This window comes from Polyodon spathula, chromosome 10, assembly GCF_017654505.1.
Source record: "Polyodon spathula isolate WHYD16114869_AA chromosome 10, ASM1765450v1, whole genome shotgun sequence".
Classification (NCBI taxonomy): Eukaryota; Metazoa; Chordata; class Actinopteri; order Acipenseriformes; family Polyodontidae; genus Polyodon; species Polyodon spathula.
In genome coordinates this window covers 47,741,635-47,759,316 of record NC_054543.1, presented here as the reverse complement: position 1 = coordinate 47,759,316, position 17,682 = coordinate 47,741,635, and the positions used below count along the sequence as shown (strand labels likewise).

Genomic DNA, 17,682 nt, shown 5'->3' with positions numbered 1-17,682 from the left:
TTGATACGCTCTACCGGTGCAGGCTGGGTACATGGCACACAGGTAGTCATCCACACAAACGTTCTTCTGCTTCCCTGCTGTTTATTCAAGGTATTTCACTACAGATCGGGAGCTGGTTGTATGCAAGTGTATTAGACTAGTCTAAACACCTAGACCAGTTTTAATCTGGTCACTTAGACTAATCCAGTACAAGTCAGCCAGTTGCATTAAAAGTTACTGACTCTAAGCCTACAATGTTAAGACTCCTCTCACACAGACTGACTCATGGTCTCGGCCCGTGTTGCCAATAGATGCCATTAACTTCCTCCTATGATCTCGGAGTCTGATATTGCAGAAGCATTTCCTAAATTTCAATTATCATTAGTGTTTATTCCTGCCCTGATTTCAATTACTATAGGATACCATGCATCATCACAGTTTATTGGTTGGTCTTGCCTGTCTGAAATACAGATAATGCTGTCGGTGTGGCATCACCTGTTCTTTAGCTATTGCAAGATTTTGATTTCCATGCAAACTGTATGCGTTATAACCATGGAATCAACTAACTTATGTTGTAGTGGTTGTAGGAATTTGTGTGTGCATTTCTTTAGTGTGTTTTACTTTATTTGAAGATATTCAGACATATCAAGTAGCCCCGTTTAAAAAATCTATACAAGAGTACAGTCCAGTTATCCACTGCAGAGCACTGCATTAGTACATTCTAGGAAACGGTGTGTTTTTGACGGTTTTACAGTGTGCTGTTTTCACAGCTGAATTCAACTCTAGCACCACCCTATTAAAGACTGCAGTATTTTGGACATGGTATATTTTGATGCAGTTTAAACACAGCAGTGTAGCCTGCATAAGCAAAATGAAGGGCACCTTTTACACCACGGCTCGGGTCTGGTGCCACACTCAATAGCGGACCTTTTGTTTGAGAATCACCGCTTATGGGGTGGCTGGAGGGACCGCTTTCAGTGACGGAACCGCAGCTGACAGCTGGTAAACAGAAGAAGCAGGTGAGTCACCGGGACGCGGTGTAATATACACAATAACAAATAACACTGTTAATAAAGAATGTGAAAAGAGCGACTGGGCAAGGGTTATATAACATTACACTCGTGTTCAAAGTCCCAGACTCCGAGTCAAGCTGTGCGCTGTATTATTGAAGACCGTTCTATTCTACACTATAATAACAGTACCAGTTAGAACAGATAGTTATCAGACTCAGTATATTCATGAATATCCTGTTTGTATACAATCAGCTGGCAAGCTGCATGCACATAAAATGTTCCGGCTTAATATTTATACAGTAGGCTACGGTAAAATGTCAAGGATATTTACCTAATGTTTTTTTTTTTTTTTTTTTTTTTTGTCAAACCGTAAATACAAAAAAATTATATGCTAATGGCAACAAATTCATATTTTACATCAAGATCCCAGCCGAAAGACATTGTTGTGTGTGTGTGTGTGTGTGTTGTGTGTGTGTGTGTGTGTGTGTGTGTGTGTGTGTGTGTGTGTGTGTGTGTGTGTATATACAAACACACACACACACACACACTCACACACGTTTTATTTTATTATTTTATTTTGTCTGTTTTTTTTTGTTTGTTTGTTTTTTTACTAGCTCTTGTAAATTGTGCTAAGTCTAAGCTGGTGTATGTGATTTCATTTCCTGCCGTATTGGTGTGATGTTTGTTGTAACACTGCAGGCTGTTGGTGTGTGGCTTTGTGTTCCTGTGTTGTGCTGTCAGGGCCTGTCACGTGATAGCACGTCTTTGTTTTGTTTTAGTCACGGGATTACAGTGTGTGTGTGTGTGTGTGTGTGTGTGTGTGTGTGTGTGTGTGTGTGTGGCGTGATGGGGACGAGAATCAGCAGTGTGGGTCTGGTTTTCTGCACGCTTGGGGACCTCTTTAAAAACTGGATGAAAAAAAACAAAAACTTTTTTACCCATAATATTTAAGAAACAAAACTGTGAAGGGGCAGATTATAGGGCAAGTTAAGTCAGCCTACACCCTCAGCAGACAAATGACTAGGTTTTGGAAATGCTAATTGCATTTGGAAACACAAAGAGCTTAATTCATTTTCAAAATATTTCAAACAAAAATCATTTCTCAAGCCTGGTACTTAATCTGGAAGCAAAATTCTCTATGCAAGGAAATACAGGAAAATCAGCAATTTCAAGGTGCTCCGTGCCAAGTTCCTCTGTATGACGATTAGGTCAGAGAGTTAAACCCTTATTCTAGCACACAGACATCTTCTGGTCTGGGATTGGCCATCTCTTACGTAATGTACTGTAAATAATTTATTGATCTGTGAATGTGGTGGACCCTCTGCATACGCGCCCAGGCAGAATCAATCCAGTGTCGGTGATGTCATCTCTCTGTGGACCTGGGGTGGGATGGGGCTCTTGCACTGTGTGTCAGAGATCCACAGTGCAGGCAGCGCCTGCCATTTCTCTGGATCAGCAGGGCTCAGCAGCACTCACAAGTTTACTCACGTCAATTGCATTCTCAAGAGCTTTTAAAGGGGGAAACAGCATGTTTATTTAATTTCATTTAGGTAAATGCATATAATTTTAAAAGAGGAATGATGGTGAGAGTCAGAGGAAACCAGTAAAGGATACATAATCTCATCTGGTAATGGTATTTGTTATTCTGCTATGAACGTGTATAATAGTTTAGCTTTACAGTACCCTACGGTACCTGGTCAGATGTGATTTTATAACAAAAATATATGAAAAAAAAGAAATGTTACATTAAAATAAACATCTTCTTTATGGCACAGAGCAAGAGTTAACTGTTAACTGTTATCATGGATAATTTGTGTACAATAGTAACTATTCAGCTTGGTTGTTTTTTAAATATGAAATCTATTTCTTGGACCTGTGTATTAGGGAGTATTTCCGTGGGAATGGAGAATGCTTGCCATCTTTAATTCAATTGTTTGTGGCCAGGTCTGTGGCCAGTACTGCATACAGGGTGATTTGGACAGACTACAACGCTGCTGTCTATCAAGACGAATGGAGCCCATATAAAGAAGTTAATACAGTTTCAGATATCGGGAATTGTAAAATCTTGTTGCATATCGTTTGCCAAGCTGCATTTCTCTGCAGTGCTCTGACCCTATCGCAGCAGCAGCTGCCGACTGACTTCATGATAACCCTGTTTGACAAGGTCCTATCGTGGTGCCTCGACTGAAACCACTTTGATTACTACGCAAATACTAAGCAAATATAGTTACTAAGCAAATGCAGTTGTTTGTTAGTCTGGGGGGGGGGGCTTCTTTACCTGAAAGGTGTTGGCTGACTGCATTAATAATCTTTCTTCTTCTTTTTTGCAGGAAATAGAAGTCACCATGCTTTAAATCACAGTCACAACCCTGTATGTGAATCCACAGCCTTTTCTCTTTTCCACTTGTCTGTAACATGTATCTCTACAGAGAATGCCCAATCCAGTCATACTCCATTAATTAGACAGCCATGTGGACTTCACTGGAGCTCTGAATTACAGTCTTGGGCAGTGTGCTGTTGACAGTCACATCCTAAATTAAATCTATTTATTCTTTTTCCCATGCAAGTGGAATATAAATCTACAGTAGTTAACTGTATTCAGATGCATTACACAGTTAACCTGGGCAGCCAAGATTATGACGACAATAAAGTGGAACTGGTTTCTTGAAAGAGACCAAACACTTTAGGAATGGAGGGCCCTGGCAGAAGACTTCAACCTCTCAAATTAGCTTCCTTAACCAAAGAAATTATATTGCACTTATAAATAAAAAAAGACCATCCTATCTGCTACAAACAGCATGAAGCTCTCGTGTTGATATTTAGTAAGCAGGCTGAGTGCCCCTTTTTACAAAAAAGGGGAGGCTGATTTGAAACTTCAGCTATCTGTCAGCCACGTTTGTTTCCCTTGCGGCATATACATTTATTCAGACTGAGGCCCCAGCTGGTTTCAGTTGGCTGCTACGAAACCGTTTGAAATGGATGGGCTAGAAGTAGAGGATATCAGCCCGGCGTTGGAGGTCACTGAAGACTTCCTCCACTGTATTGACTGCCCTGTAGAGAACGGACGGCAACAGCAGCAGCAGCAGCAGCATGATAATTGCAGCATACAGGAGGTGCCTGAGCTTACTGGGCAGAAGGGCTTCATCAGCAAGCCTGGGACGACTCACGCAGTCGAGCTCCGAAACAGTTCCCTCAGGAGCCACGGCGGCACTTTCTGGGGCTTGCTGAGCAAGGAGCAGCTGAATCAGGGCCGCGATGCAGCCACCAACAACCTGGAGTGGGCAGAGAAGAAAGAGCTGCCCTCCTTCAACATCTTCAGCATGTGTCAGGGCAGAAGGAGCAGGAGCAGGGCCCGTTCCACCAACGACCTGGCGGGCCAGGCCAAAGAATCGGCAGCCTTCAGACGTGGGCACAACCGTTCGAGGTCCGACGCAAATTACAAGTCTGTCCCTGAAAACGGAGCCCCCTCCCTGGAGAGGAATCAGGCTGCCGTCAGTGACCTGCAAAGGAAAGAAGGTAGGGAGTGTTAAAGAAAATCTGTTATTTTAAACTTCTTGAAATGCAATACATCTTCTTCTCATCACAGTGCACAGTTCTGTCATTCTGAGGCTGTTTGACTGTTGAAGAAGACAGTATGTTGGTATTACATGAAGCTTGAGACTTGTTGGGATTTAGTTTTCCAGAAACACAGACAGGGTTGGGGGGTCAATTCCTGTTTTTCAATTTCAGTTCCATTTCCAATTGCTATTTAAAATCAGTTCCCGTTCCCTTTGAATCAATTCCAACACATCATTGATACAAATTGTAATGAGCAGTATTCTGTTAAAATGAGCTTCTCACAGGGGCAACAAGCTACTGCAATGAGAGCAGTTGAACAATCACGACAGTTACGTCTGTAAAATATCATTTCCAATTCCTTCTAAGGAATGGGAATTGGAATTGAAAAACAGGAATTGACCCCGACTCTGAACACAGGGTCCTATCACGTCAGTAAAGTCACGTGATTTTAGCTGCATTGATTATTATTCATATTTATTTTTTATTATTATGAAGTGCTTGTTTATTCTACTTCTGGGTTTTCATTTACTTTAATTGGAGACTCTGCTAGGCAGGTTCTTCAGGTGACAGAAATGACCAGGGATTTTACACAAGGGACTGTCTCAAAAGGGATGATACCCAGCTCTGACCTGCTGAGCCACGGGTGTCCAATCACGGTCCTGGGGGGCTAATCCACTCTAGGTTCAGCGGGTAAAATGAGATCATTAACTAGTTCAGGGTCAGGGTGCAGGATTATTTGGTTTAGAACGGGGTTGGAAGAAAGACCAGAACTGGAATGGCCAACTTCAACCACCCCTGTTGTAAGCTCTCAGCTATGCAAAATACAATTAAATAGAAAAACATTTTCCCCAAACCTGGTTCAAACCTAGACTGGAGTTTGGCCAGAAGCATTTAGTATTAAGCGTGATGATCTTGGGTTAAAATCTAAATTAAAATCACCAACAACATTAACTAAAGCTTGCATTTTGGTCCTTACATCCTGCTAGTAAACAATTCATTTTAGTCGCTACAGTATCGCTGCCAACTCCAGATTACCTGCTAATTTTAAAACCTCAATACCTGTGCAAGAATAGTGGAGAACGTTATTAAAAGCAAGCTCGATACAGTCCAGTACTGCACGCTGGCAGCTGCTGGGCCAGCCATCCTTTCCATTCTCTTTATTGTACAGATCAGGCCCAGATGTTGACTGTGCTCTTCTATGATTGTGTCTTCCTTTCTCTCTGCCTCAGTCTAATTTGCTTTCTTTTTTAAACGATTTTCCTTGTCAGAAACAGAGAGGCAGCAGTTGCATACAGAGCACACAGAGGCCGCTCTCAATAGATCAATATTATCCATCTCATTGTGCTGAGGCAATGGAAGAGAAGAAAGCTTCTCTATCAAACCTCTACCTCCATCGCCAACCCCCATATGGAACAAGGCATTTGAATTTTAATGGAACATTATTTTTTTTTGTCCCTCGTAGAGTGGAAACGGGAGCATCCACTTCACTGACATGCGAGGAAAAAAAAAAAGCCAAGCTGAATAGGGCTTTCTCTCATGCTACAAAAGCATGTGCTTTTGTGAGATGAGTGTGAATTTCTCATATGGGGAACATTTCAAAATGTCATCTATAGTCCAAGTAATATTAGCAATGGTGATTTTTTTGGTGTGTGTGGAATTAGAGGGCTGCTGCAATAAGGTTTACAATAATACTGGATTAGTGCATTAACAAAAAAGAAGAATAAAACAAGGAGCTAACAGAATGTGCAACAATTATGGCTAATATAAGCATGGATTAGCATGTCAGTCAAATACATTAAGAAACAGGAGGCAGGGGAGAAAGGCTACTCCATAGCTAAAAGCAGCACTGTTAATGAATTGCATTCTGCATAAAGGGCTAAAACACTTGAAGGAAAAAGAAGATGACAATTTTGGCAAAGAATGGCAGCCAATTAAGACAGGTCTTTAATTGGAACTTGCATTTTTTTTTTTTTTTTTAAACGGAACTAGAATATAGGGCACAGCATGCATCTATTACTTTTAAACTTCAGCCTAAGCCCCCCCCCCCCCCCCCCCCCCCCCCCCCTCGTTTTTTTCAATCAAATCTAACAGTCCAACTCGTTTGAGATGGTTTCATTTATTTCCTTACTTATACAGCTGTGGCTAAACATTTTTTTTTTATTTGTATGTTTTTGTTTTTTTTATTGCAAAACCATTTTAAATCCGAACACGAGTCAATATTGAATCCTACTGTAACATAAAAATCTGCTCAAATATTTGTATTAGCATTGAAAACGGGTACGCGCCTGTCTTCTTTGTGTTCAGCATTGAGTTCTCTACCAGATTCGCCAGAGTACGTGATTCTAAATCGTTTCCATTACAGGTAGATATGGCTGGGAAGAAAGTGCTTCAGTTAGTGTGGCCAGGCTCAGTTAGCCGTGGGACAGGGTTCCAAAGCACTGTTTCAGCCACCCTGGTCTTACACTGTTGAACAGAACCTTGTGGTTCAATGAATCAATGAAGAGCCTTGTTGCAGCTGACAGGAACAGCTATAAGTGAGTTCTGCTGGTCCACAGCAAGGGCGGGCAGCTCCATCCCTGCTAGTCTACAGGCCTGTTCAGAATTGTTTAATTGCACTGATTCAGCCTCAGTTCAGGTCTGAAAGCAGTACATCGTTCAGTTGTACCTCTTAAACCTGCAGTAGATTGGGCTCAGGGACTGGCATGCCTACACCAGGGCTGCCCCTTTAGGGCCTGTAAGGTTAGTATTAAGAGTTGCTCTTACTGCTAGAGGGATGGACAGTTTTTTTTTTTTTTTTTAAATAGGAGTCTGATTGCTGGATTAAAGTTTTTTACTGTAGCTGTAATATTTATGGTGCTGCAATATTTTTTATTGCATCCAAGCCAAGGTGCAAGACTAATGCAGGCCTGATAACGTGTGCCTAAATACATGTGGACATGGCGTGCTAACCCAAGTCTGTTTAGGGTTTTCCTCATGGCTCTTTTACAGGAGTTTACTGGAAAAGTTCAAACATAATTAAACTCACTCTGACCACTGAAGATTTGTCCACAACATGGTTTAGTATATGCTATGCCAACTCATTGTGGAAGCCATCCATATTGGGTTTTACCTGAGATAGCTTTCAACCACTTTTCAATGCAATTACCAAGCCCTTTGAAGATGGTGAGATGAACAAATTGAATTCAGGTTAAAGTAATTGTGCCTAATTCATTTTCTCTCTTGACACTTTGAAGCTTGCTATTTCCTGGCTCTGTTATTGTACACACACACACACACACACACACACACACACACACACACACACACACACACACACACACACACACACACACACACACAGCTATCATGGATCACGCATATTAAAGTATTGTTATTTGCCGACAGCACATCTGATCTTTTTTTCAGGTATATGGAAATTCCCTGAATAGTATACATTCTTGTAGTTTTGATCATAGGATTATTTTAAGAACAAGAGCCTTCCAAATATGTTTTTTTTTTAAACATGTGCACAGATGTATTTATTTATTTACTATTTTGGCAAGTTAGTAGAGTTAGCTGTTAATTTTGATATCCTATACCAGTTTAGCTTAAACCCTAATTAAATTTTACAGAACCGGCATTGGAAGATAATAAAAACATTTGAAATATTACACCAAAAAGGCACACCCTCCAACCTAAGAAAATGATGAATGGTTTAACCCTGAGAGTGAACTGTGATTATTTACATCACTGTTTTAAAGCACTTGCTTCTATACTTAACACAATGGCACATTCACAGAAAGCTGTTTGACAAGATATTTCAGGGCAATGCAGGGGATTGAGAACTCGCCAAGCTGTGTTGCATTAAATGTTTCCCCGTCAGTAAATTGCATTAATGGCAAATCGAAGCCTATTATTTGTAGTATAAAGATAATAATAATGGGGTTTGCCGCATCTAACTCAAGTGTGTATTTTTTTATAAATACAGTTGATTAACACACACATATTGCTGACCTTTACGACTTGCTGTGCTCCTAAAGGCAGTGCAAGAACACATTTCCATGTGATGAATATAAATCCTTATCTGTGTCCTGAAAATAATAAATTGTTCCAAAAAAAACCCCAACAAAAAACATGCTGTTTAATAAAATACTTGCTGTAAAAATAAGATAAGAAAAAAACGTTTCACCAAATACCCGCTCATCAGGAATTCTGTTAATCTGACAAATCAGACGTTCCTTAAAATATGGTCTGCAGTAAAGGCACTACCTCGTGGAGTGCAGGGTGAGTCATGCTATCAGGAGCTCACAGGTTCGAATCCTGGTCTTGGCTAGGGGACCTTTGCTAAGTGGGGTCTGTTTTAAATAGGACAAACACACGCTAGTAAAGTGTTCTCTCTCTCTCTTTCTAATATTTAAGAATGGCCTAATAGCAGAATTAAACAGGCTTTAACTTTACTTTTTAATTGCCTGGTCGTCAAACGAGTTAAGAAAGAAAAAGCATTCTCGGTATATTGCTGCTAGTCTCTGTATATTCTTTTCTAAATCAATGCAAGCTTGTTTTTACCATGACTCGCTGGAAAAAACCCTAATGAGCAGTAATTGTTACTGTGGCATTGAAGATCTCCATGTCCGGGATGAACGCGCTTTTGGGGAAGGCTGTGACAAATCATATTGCACTGAAGACTGAGACATGCAGTGCAAACAGTTTGAGGGCAATTTAAATAAAAATCGTGGTTCCTGATAAAACTAGGACAGGCCAGGAATTCACCTACAACACTGCCTGTCAATGCCTGCTGAGAGTCCAGTAGCAAGGACTATTTAAGAGATCAGAGCTTCTGCATTATCCTGTGCTGCCCACCCACCCAGGAGGATGACATCACAGCTGCACAATCATAAACGTTTTGTTGTTGTTGTTGTTTCTTTCTATAAAAAAATAAACACTTAAAGATAATTCAACCTTTTTGTTGTTGTTTCCTAAATATGTGCTAATTGCTGACGTTTGGCAAGCAGTACAGCTTTTAATCAGTAGGCTGTCTGTTATGTTGCACAGACTTGTTAGTGGTACGCACTGCAAGGCCATTCAGACAATGTACACACGCACTACGTGGAATTTTCTTTGAATGTTAGTGAAGTGCATTGCATGCTGGCCAGACAATCAGAAACTGATTTTTAACAGGTGTTTAAGCAAAAAGGTGAGTGGCAGTTAGTTTCTCAGGAATGCTTTTGTTTGGGATTTTATAATGAATGTGTTTTTTTTGTTGTGCTGTCAAGCACACATACTTTCACTGATGATTGTGCCAATCATGCAACAGGGGTTGATCAATGCAAACTGCTTTAACAACAATTACAAGGACAGTTCAAGTGTTTAAACAACGGGGCTGTCAAATCAGGACAGGCTGGCGCCTGACCAACGGAACTGGCAGTGGGTGGCCATGGATAAATCTACCAGTCTCCAACGATTTTCTTTTTTGCTTGTTTTTACTTAAAGTTAATGAGAACCAGTGTCTTCAAGGAAGCCGATTTTAACAGATGTTTTAATGAACAATACTTGGGGACCAAGATAAATAATCTGCCCTTTGTTCTGCTCATCTCATTTTTTTTTTCAGGTTGACACTTGGAATATATTAGATGCTAAACAGGAGGCTGGTCACCTCCATGTATCTTGTGTTAGCATTCAGCCCGCAGCAGAAGCAACAGAAGCTATTTCTGTCTGAGGACTGTCTGGTGAATTTGTATTCTCCTTGACTCCGCATGTTCCTATATGCCATTCATAAAGTCAGAGCCACTTTATGTTAGTGTGCTTCTGGGTAGGGGAGGAGAGCTTCACTTGGCACAGCTATGAAACAATGGTGTTACAGTAGGATTGAGATGAGATCCAAATACTGGCTTCAACATTGGCATTCCCCTTGGGTTTGCATCCTGCATTGAAAGTCATTCGCTTTAATAAGCACAGGCATATTTCATTACCCAAGTATCAGCTATGATTAATGTACAAACATTTTAGGATTTTATGGAATTAATGAGTTTCAGTTTGGCTCGTAGCAGAAGCACAATTAAGGTGATTGATTTTTGCCAGATATTTAGTTGCAATTATATTGCCAGAAATTACAGCTAGCACTGCAAAAAGCTATAACATATTAGGAATTTTCTTTAGTGCAATGCAGGTGGCTGCAAAAACACATTATGGCTTGTTCCTTTGGCTTGATTGCTTGTGTAATAGCAGTGGACTTATTCATCAAGCACTGAATCCTTGTGTTTCTTTCTTTCAGCTTTTCCAAACATTCTGAAGAAGGGATACCTGGAGCAAAGGGAAGGCGTGGGCAGCCGCTGGAGCAGCTGTTACATCGAGCTGTCCCCGTGCGAGCTGCGCATCTACAACCTGGACAGCAGCGGGAACCAGCAACTCTGCACTGCGTACTCCCTGTCCCACTGCCACAGCGTCGTGGCCACCGACAACCAGGACGCCAAAATAGTGGACGCCGTCTTCTTCAACAACATCCGGCTCCAGCTTAGAGCCCAGTCCCGGTGGGAAGCTCTCGAATGGGAGCAGAAGCTTTTGGAACGAATCTTGGCAGTGCGGCCAGCTCCACAGGAGGATAAACCGACCGCCCAGGCTCCCCAACAGCTGAGCAGGCCCACGGCCCTGCCCCTGTTCACACAGCACTGCCAGGATGTCTTGAAGACCGGGGTGCTGTATCAGCTGACGAACCAGAACAACTGGCAGGCCTTCACCTTTGTACTGAGTAAGAGCCACCTGGTGGCCTTCCCCACGGAGGGGAGAGGGCCTGTGTCAGACCCCCTCTTCCGGTATAGCATCGGGACATGCATGGCGGTGCAGCGAGATGAGAGCGGCGGCTGCGTGTCCCGGTTCCAGGTCATCTTCCCGGAAGAGGGTCTGTGTCTCCGAGCAGAAAGCGAAAACAAGACCCTGGACTGGGCAGAAGCCATCAGGGTGGCTGCAGCGTCGCAGAGGGCTTCTGGGCAGCCCTCTCATGTCACCCTCCGGGGGAAGCCTGCCAAGAACTCGCAGAGGAGCAAGAGGCAGTCCGTGACCAGCAGCTTCCTAGGCATCCTCACCACCCTCGCTGTGGAGAAGGGACTCACAGCCCAGAGCTTCAGGTGTGCAGGTGAAGTTTAAATTTCCTCTCTTAGTTTTTTTTTTTTTAATAATTTAGTTAACAAATATAAATTGGCCTTTTTAAAACTGGGCTTGAGTTACTTCTTAGGAGTACTGTAGGCACCTGTTCAGTCAGTATATTTGTATGTTTGCATGTTAAAGTGCCATATTGTATGGTAGTATCCTAATGCCTTTCCCAGAACACCGTAGAGATTATTTCTTTTATATATTTAGTTATAGCGGTTTCAGGATGGGTAAAAAAAATTGGCAGCTGCCCCCCTAGGTTGAATTTACAGATTACACCTAGCTGACTGTGGCACTGGTCCTGCCTTGGGTCATCTCGATACCTGCTTTGGTACCTCTTAACCTGATCAGCTGGGACGATTGAATCTTAAATACAAAGTTTTAAATACAATCGGGTTACAGTAAACAGTAACAAAATACCCTTTCTTCAAGACTTCAGAGAAATGACTTTAAATAATCAGTTTTACTATTCAGTTATTCTTTAAAGTGATGATGATGATGATGATGATGATGATGATGATGAAGATGATAATGATGATGGCTAGCAGGCTTTTGTACATTGTAACTAAGTTATAATGAAGTTAAAGACCACCTTGGTTTTTATGTCAACTACAGGTGTGACAGAGCCTTGTTTTGTACAAATGGACAAACCGTATTGTTTGACCTACAGTATTTAAAATGAGGGCTCAGAAGCACTAATCCTCTCTGCAGTTGTTCTACAAGAAAGAGAAGGGTTGATTTTCATGCCCCTCCTAGTTTAATTCAATCTATCAGTCTCAACAGAGCAGAGTGGCAATTAGTCTGGGTCCCTCCTGTGCACCTTCTTTTCTTTGTTTAGGTACTAAATAGACACATTTGTAGCTTTCAGAATACTAGAAGGCTATCCACCACAAAGGAGAGTTTCTTTATTTGAATCCGCTTGTAATAGTGCTCTGCAGAATGAGCCTCAAAATGCGAAGCGGTGTGATAATTGCTACCAGTGAATTATTGTGTGTACCTACAATTGTTATAGATTTTTTTTGCTAATTCAATTTAATTTGGTAAGGTGAAATTGGAAACTCTTTTTACTCTTCAGAAACTTGATATTTCACTGTGGCCCCCATAGATGCACCTAGTAAAAGCAGGGAGAGTCACGGGGCAGCTCTGCCACTTTGGGGTGCACAGAGCGTTACGGGGCAGCTCTATCGTGTAGGGGTACAGGGAGAGTCACAGGGAAGAGAGAGTCACAGGGCAGCTCTACCGTGTTGGGGTGCTGAGAGAGTCACGGGGCAGCTCTACAGCGTTGGGGTGCACAGAGCGTTATGGGCAGCTCTATCGTGTTGGGGTGCATAGAGAGTCACAGGGAAGCTCTACAGCGTTGGGGTGCACAGAGCGTTATGGGCAGCTCTATCGTGTTGGGGTGCAGAGAGAGTCACGGGGAAGCTCTACAGCGTTGGGGTGCACAGAGCGTTAAGGGCAGCTCTATCGTGTTGGGGTGCAGAGAGAGTCACAGAGGGAAGCTCTACAGCGTTGGGGTGCACAGAGCGTTACGGGGCAGCTCTATCGTGTTGGGGTACAGGGAGAGTCACAGGGCAGTTCCACCGCATTGGAGTGCAGGGAGAGTCACAAGGCAGAGAGAGTCACAGGGCAGCTGTACCATGTTGGGGAACAGAGAGAGTCACAGGGCAGAGAGAGTCACGGGGAAGCTTTACCGTGTTGGGGTGCAGGGAGAGTCATGGGGAAGCTCTGCAGTGTTGGATTGCAGGCAGAGTCACAGGGCAGAGAGAGTCACGGGGCAGCTCTACCATGCTGGGGTACAGAGATAGTCATGGGGCAGCTCATAAGAGGAGATTTGAAGCAGGTCTCCTGATCGGGAAGTGCAGGGATGAAAATAAGACGGCTATTGCATAGCAGTGTCACCCATTCCAGATTTTACAATGAGTATGCATGGTTTGTCTCGGATAAATATCTTAAGGGTAAAGAAAGTGGTATTTAAAAAAAGATGCTTAAAGAAGTGTTTGCTGATCTCTAGATCTGGGTAATAGAAGGAACATTGCCACTCAGTATTTCTCTGAAAAGCTGATCTTGGTACTCACAGGTAATTTGGAGACAAGTCTGATTTCGCTGTGGCTAAGAATTTACTTTAAAAACCCCAATGCAGTCTTATATTTTTAACAGTTTCACTGACTCTGCTGGCTTCTGGTAAGGACAGTAATTAGTGGGTATGTTACTTTTTAAATGTGTTGCAAGTAAATGGAACCTTTCCCTGTGAAGTTCTTTCCCAACTGATTTTAAGTAAACTCTTTGGACAGCAAAAGGAATGCTGTGAATATGCATAAGCTTTATATGTGTGGTGTTTGTTTTTATCTCGACACCTTTGTGTGCTGCTGGAAAAGACTTCCCTCACTCATTCTAACACACTCACCCACTGGAAGAGTGCAGGCTGTCACAGCTGCCCTTCTGTGAGCACCACATGAAAAACAACTGCACAAAATAGTAATTATTATTCATACTCAAAAGGAACACATTGTTTTGTCTCTGATTATTAGTGGGTTTGCAGTATTGTATTCTGTCAGAATGGATTCCTTAATAATTAGTCTTGTAAGTGGATAGCTACCAGAGCCCACTCTGAGCCCCCGAACAATGCACTTGGATTTAATGTGGCAATATATCATACAGTACATATATATGGATGGAAATAAGACTCCTATTTCATAGCAGTTTCACCCATTCCTGGTTTTACTACGAGCTTGATTAGCCACAGTGTGTATAGGTAACTAGCACAGATGTGTCTTATTAAACTTACAGTATTTATGAATATGGTTATGGATATAGTGAACTAAAATATTAAGGTATCAGACCCTCTCATAAAAACCCCCAGAAAAAACAGGCCTTCATATTTTAACTGAGTTGATTGTTTGACTTTTGTTTTTAGAATTAGTTGGGTCTGTTTGAAAGGGAAAGCTAACCTTCCCAATTCAGTACCCATACACAGACACAAGAACAACAACAACAAAAGCTCCCATTCCTCCCTGCTTGTTTTTCCCCAGTTTTCTGCCCCATTAAGAGTTCACAGCCTAGCCTCCCACCCCTCCGATTCCAGGGATCTGTTGGAAAGTCCCTTTGACTGCATTTAAATGTCACTCAATTATCCTGGGAGGGGTGGGGGGCAATGAGCAGCCCCGTTGTGTTAAAGTTTAATCACTTTCTACTAAATAAATAGAGGAGCCCTCCAAGGAGCTGTCAGGGGGATTAGGAGAGGAGAGGAAAAAAGGGAGAAGCAGAAAAAGAAAAGGTGCCGTTTGTTTGCCAGGCTGTGGCAGGACAATGGGCGGTTATTACTGTAGCTTTCCTGTCTGTTTCTTTGCAGTTCAGGCTTTGATTGACCCCCCCCCCCGCCTGACACTCTCCGGCCCCAATTTGCCAGTCTTCACAATGGAGGGATTTGTACCTTGTATGTGTGTTCTAGTGGGTACAGCCCCGGCTGCATTAGCTTCCCATTCAAAGGGGGACCTGGCGTGGCCTTAATTACTGGACTTAACACTAAATGGCTGAGGAATTTAGACACATAAAAAACACATCTTAAAAAAAGAAAAATGACCCCATCACCTCCACCCCCTCCATCTGCCCATCTAAAAAAACACAATTACAGTATACATTTCTTTCTTTCTTTCTTTCTTTCTTTCTTTCTTTCTTTCTTTCTTTCTTTCTTTCTTTCTTTCTTTCTTTCTACATAAATCCTTTTAGTTTGGAAGGAAGGATAATCCAGTTCTGGTGCTTAATGTCCTGTGGCAGCTGGTCTAGATGTGTGGCAAGGTCCTGATTATATTACCTGCAGCAGCTATAGGTTTCCCTATAGGTTTCCCTTTCAGTCCTCAAGGTCCTGATTATATTACCTGCAGCAGCCCCTATAGGTTTCCCTTTCAGTCCTCAAGGTCCTGATTATATTACCTGCAGCAGCCCCTATAGGTTTCCCTTTCAGTCCTCAAGGTCCTGATTATATTACCTGCAGCAGCCCCTATAGGTTTCCCTTTCAGTCCTCAAGGTCCTGATTATATTACCTGCAGCAGCCCCTATAGGTTTCCCTTTCAGTCCTCAAGGTCCTGATTATATTACCTGCAGCAGCTCCTATAGGTTTCCCTTTCAGTCCTCAAGGTCCTGATTATATTACCTGCAGCAGCTCCTATAGGTTTCCCTTTCAGTCCTCAAGGTCCTGATTATATTACCTGCAGCAGCCCCTATAGGTTTCCCTTTCAGTCCTCAAGGTCCTGATTATATTACCTGGAGCAGCCCCTATAGGTTTCCCTTTCAGTCCTCAAGGTCCTGATTATATTACCTGCCTGAATCCATTCACTAAAACACAGATACCAGTATTGCTGTATATAAACAGAACTAGCATGGTAAGGCAGCCCTAGAATCACATCCTACACCATTTAATTTGACTTTACACAATTTGACAGCTATCACTGTATTTTGCATAGTCACGGTTACAGCATCACATCCTGGCCAAAACGCTCTCACCCAGTTGTTCTGGTCTGTACTTTACCAGCCAGTAATACTGGAAGCTGTTGTTCTGCTGGACCAGTCACTGCCTATACTCTTGTTTTCTGCTCAGCCAGTCGCCTAAGCATTTGGTTTGTTGGTACAAGATCCTTTTCGCTTTCAAAGGAGGCTGATAAAGTCCACTGCCTTCTGTTTTTGTTTTTCCTGATAAGTGAGGTCCTATTCAGGCTACTCCGAGTATACAGCATGTAGTTAGTTTTTACAACATGGAGCCTCAATCCTCTCTGGTGTCTGTGTGGATCCTAGAGGGACGCACCCATCTCCATACCTGCGTCCCTGTCAGTGTTAAAATCCGCACGCATGGATTCACGCTGATGGAACTTGATGGCAGTTAATCTTACGAATGCCTGACACTTGCCAGAAACTGTAAATAAACAGTGAACGTCTGTCTGATAGTTTGCTGTTTTAACTCCAGGAATGGGCTCTGCTTTGAGAAAGAATGGGCTTATTTAACGTAACGCTGTTAAAAAAAAAAAAAGTGATTAGGCTTTGTTTCTGTTGTGTACGGTAGCTCCAATTTGTACTTTTTCAAATGATTTTAATGGTCTGTGCCTGCAGTTTGTAAGGAAGAAGGTGTTTGAAAATGTGTAATAATTGGTTATGTCAGCCTGACACTCCAACAGGGTTTTTATTTTTTTAATAGGCACCTTTTATATTTTGAGTTTGGGGGGGGGGGGGGTGTTACGTTTTGGAGTTTGAGATGCACACTCAAGAGCATAAACAACACACAGGACTTTGAAAAGATGCAGTGAATGTACCCACATCAATGGCATCCTGCTAGTTACAATGGGGTTTGGGCAGGGGCATGGTCCCTCCCTCCACTGTGGGGAGCCAGGGATAGAGGGAAGGTTCAGGATCAAACGTGCGGAAGGCCCCCTCGCTCTCAGTACAAACAGCTTCATTAGTGTACGCTTCTCACCGCACGTCACTTTCAGTGGAAACTTCAAAGGAGCCAGCTCGCTTTATAAGGTTTTTTTTGTTCTGTCTGTGTAAATAAATTGCCAGTTTAAAGCAATGCAGATAATACATCTTGAGAAAGCATAACTGTTCATTCGTTTATTCATTCCCAAGTGTTGATGATGTGTACCCCACCTGCTGCTTCACATGTACGGCCTTAGAAGTTATTGTTCTTCATTCTTATGCAGTAAGACTCTCTGGTCTTTTTTTCTTTTTTTCTTAATTGAGATGAATTAAGTGCTCATGAAAGGTGCTTGATTAAGGGCTAGTCCTTTTATTATCCATTGACCAGGTACAGCACACAAGCAGTGGGAGCTTTCCCACACTGCCCCTCCAATGCAGTTCAGCATTCATTCCCATCAAGCACTAGACCTGCCTGCGAGAATGGCGGCACTTAGTAACAGCAGTGTCAGTGTTGTGATGGACGCATGCACGTGCTGGACAGTGCCGCAGATTTGACACAAGATTAAAATGAATGGCAATCGTAATACTGTCTCCAATTGTCATGACG

General features: G+C 42.4%; 1 protein-coding gene across 5 annotated transcripts in view; it reads left to right on the top strand.

Moving 5' to 3' along the window:
* The first annotated feature begins 947 nt into the window (after positions 1 to 947).
* Positions 948 to 17,682, top strand: part of LOC121322475 (pleckstrin homology domain-containing family M member 3-like) — a 43,049-nt gene continuing 26,314 nt past the window's right edge. For 3 of the 5 annotated variants that reach the window (XM_041262524.1, XM_041262525.1, XM_041262526.1), the window contains exons 1-3: positions 948 to 998; positions 3,323 to 4,508; positions 10,801 to 11,658. In XM_041262524.1, the coding sequence (XP_041118458.1) occupies positions 3,968 to 4,508; positions 10,801 to 11,658 (1,399 nt within the window). In that variant the 5' untranslated portion in view covers positions 948 to 998; positions 3,323 to 3,967. The remainder of the gene's footprint in view (positions 999 to 3,322; positions 4,509 to 10,800; positions 11,659 to 17,682) is intronic. The other 2 variants (XM_041262529.1, XM_041262527.1) reach the window with 1 other exon arrangement.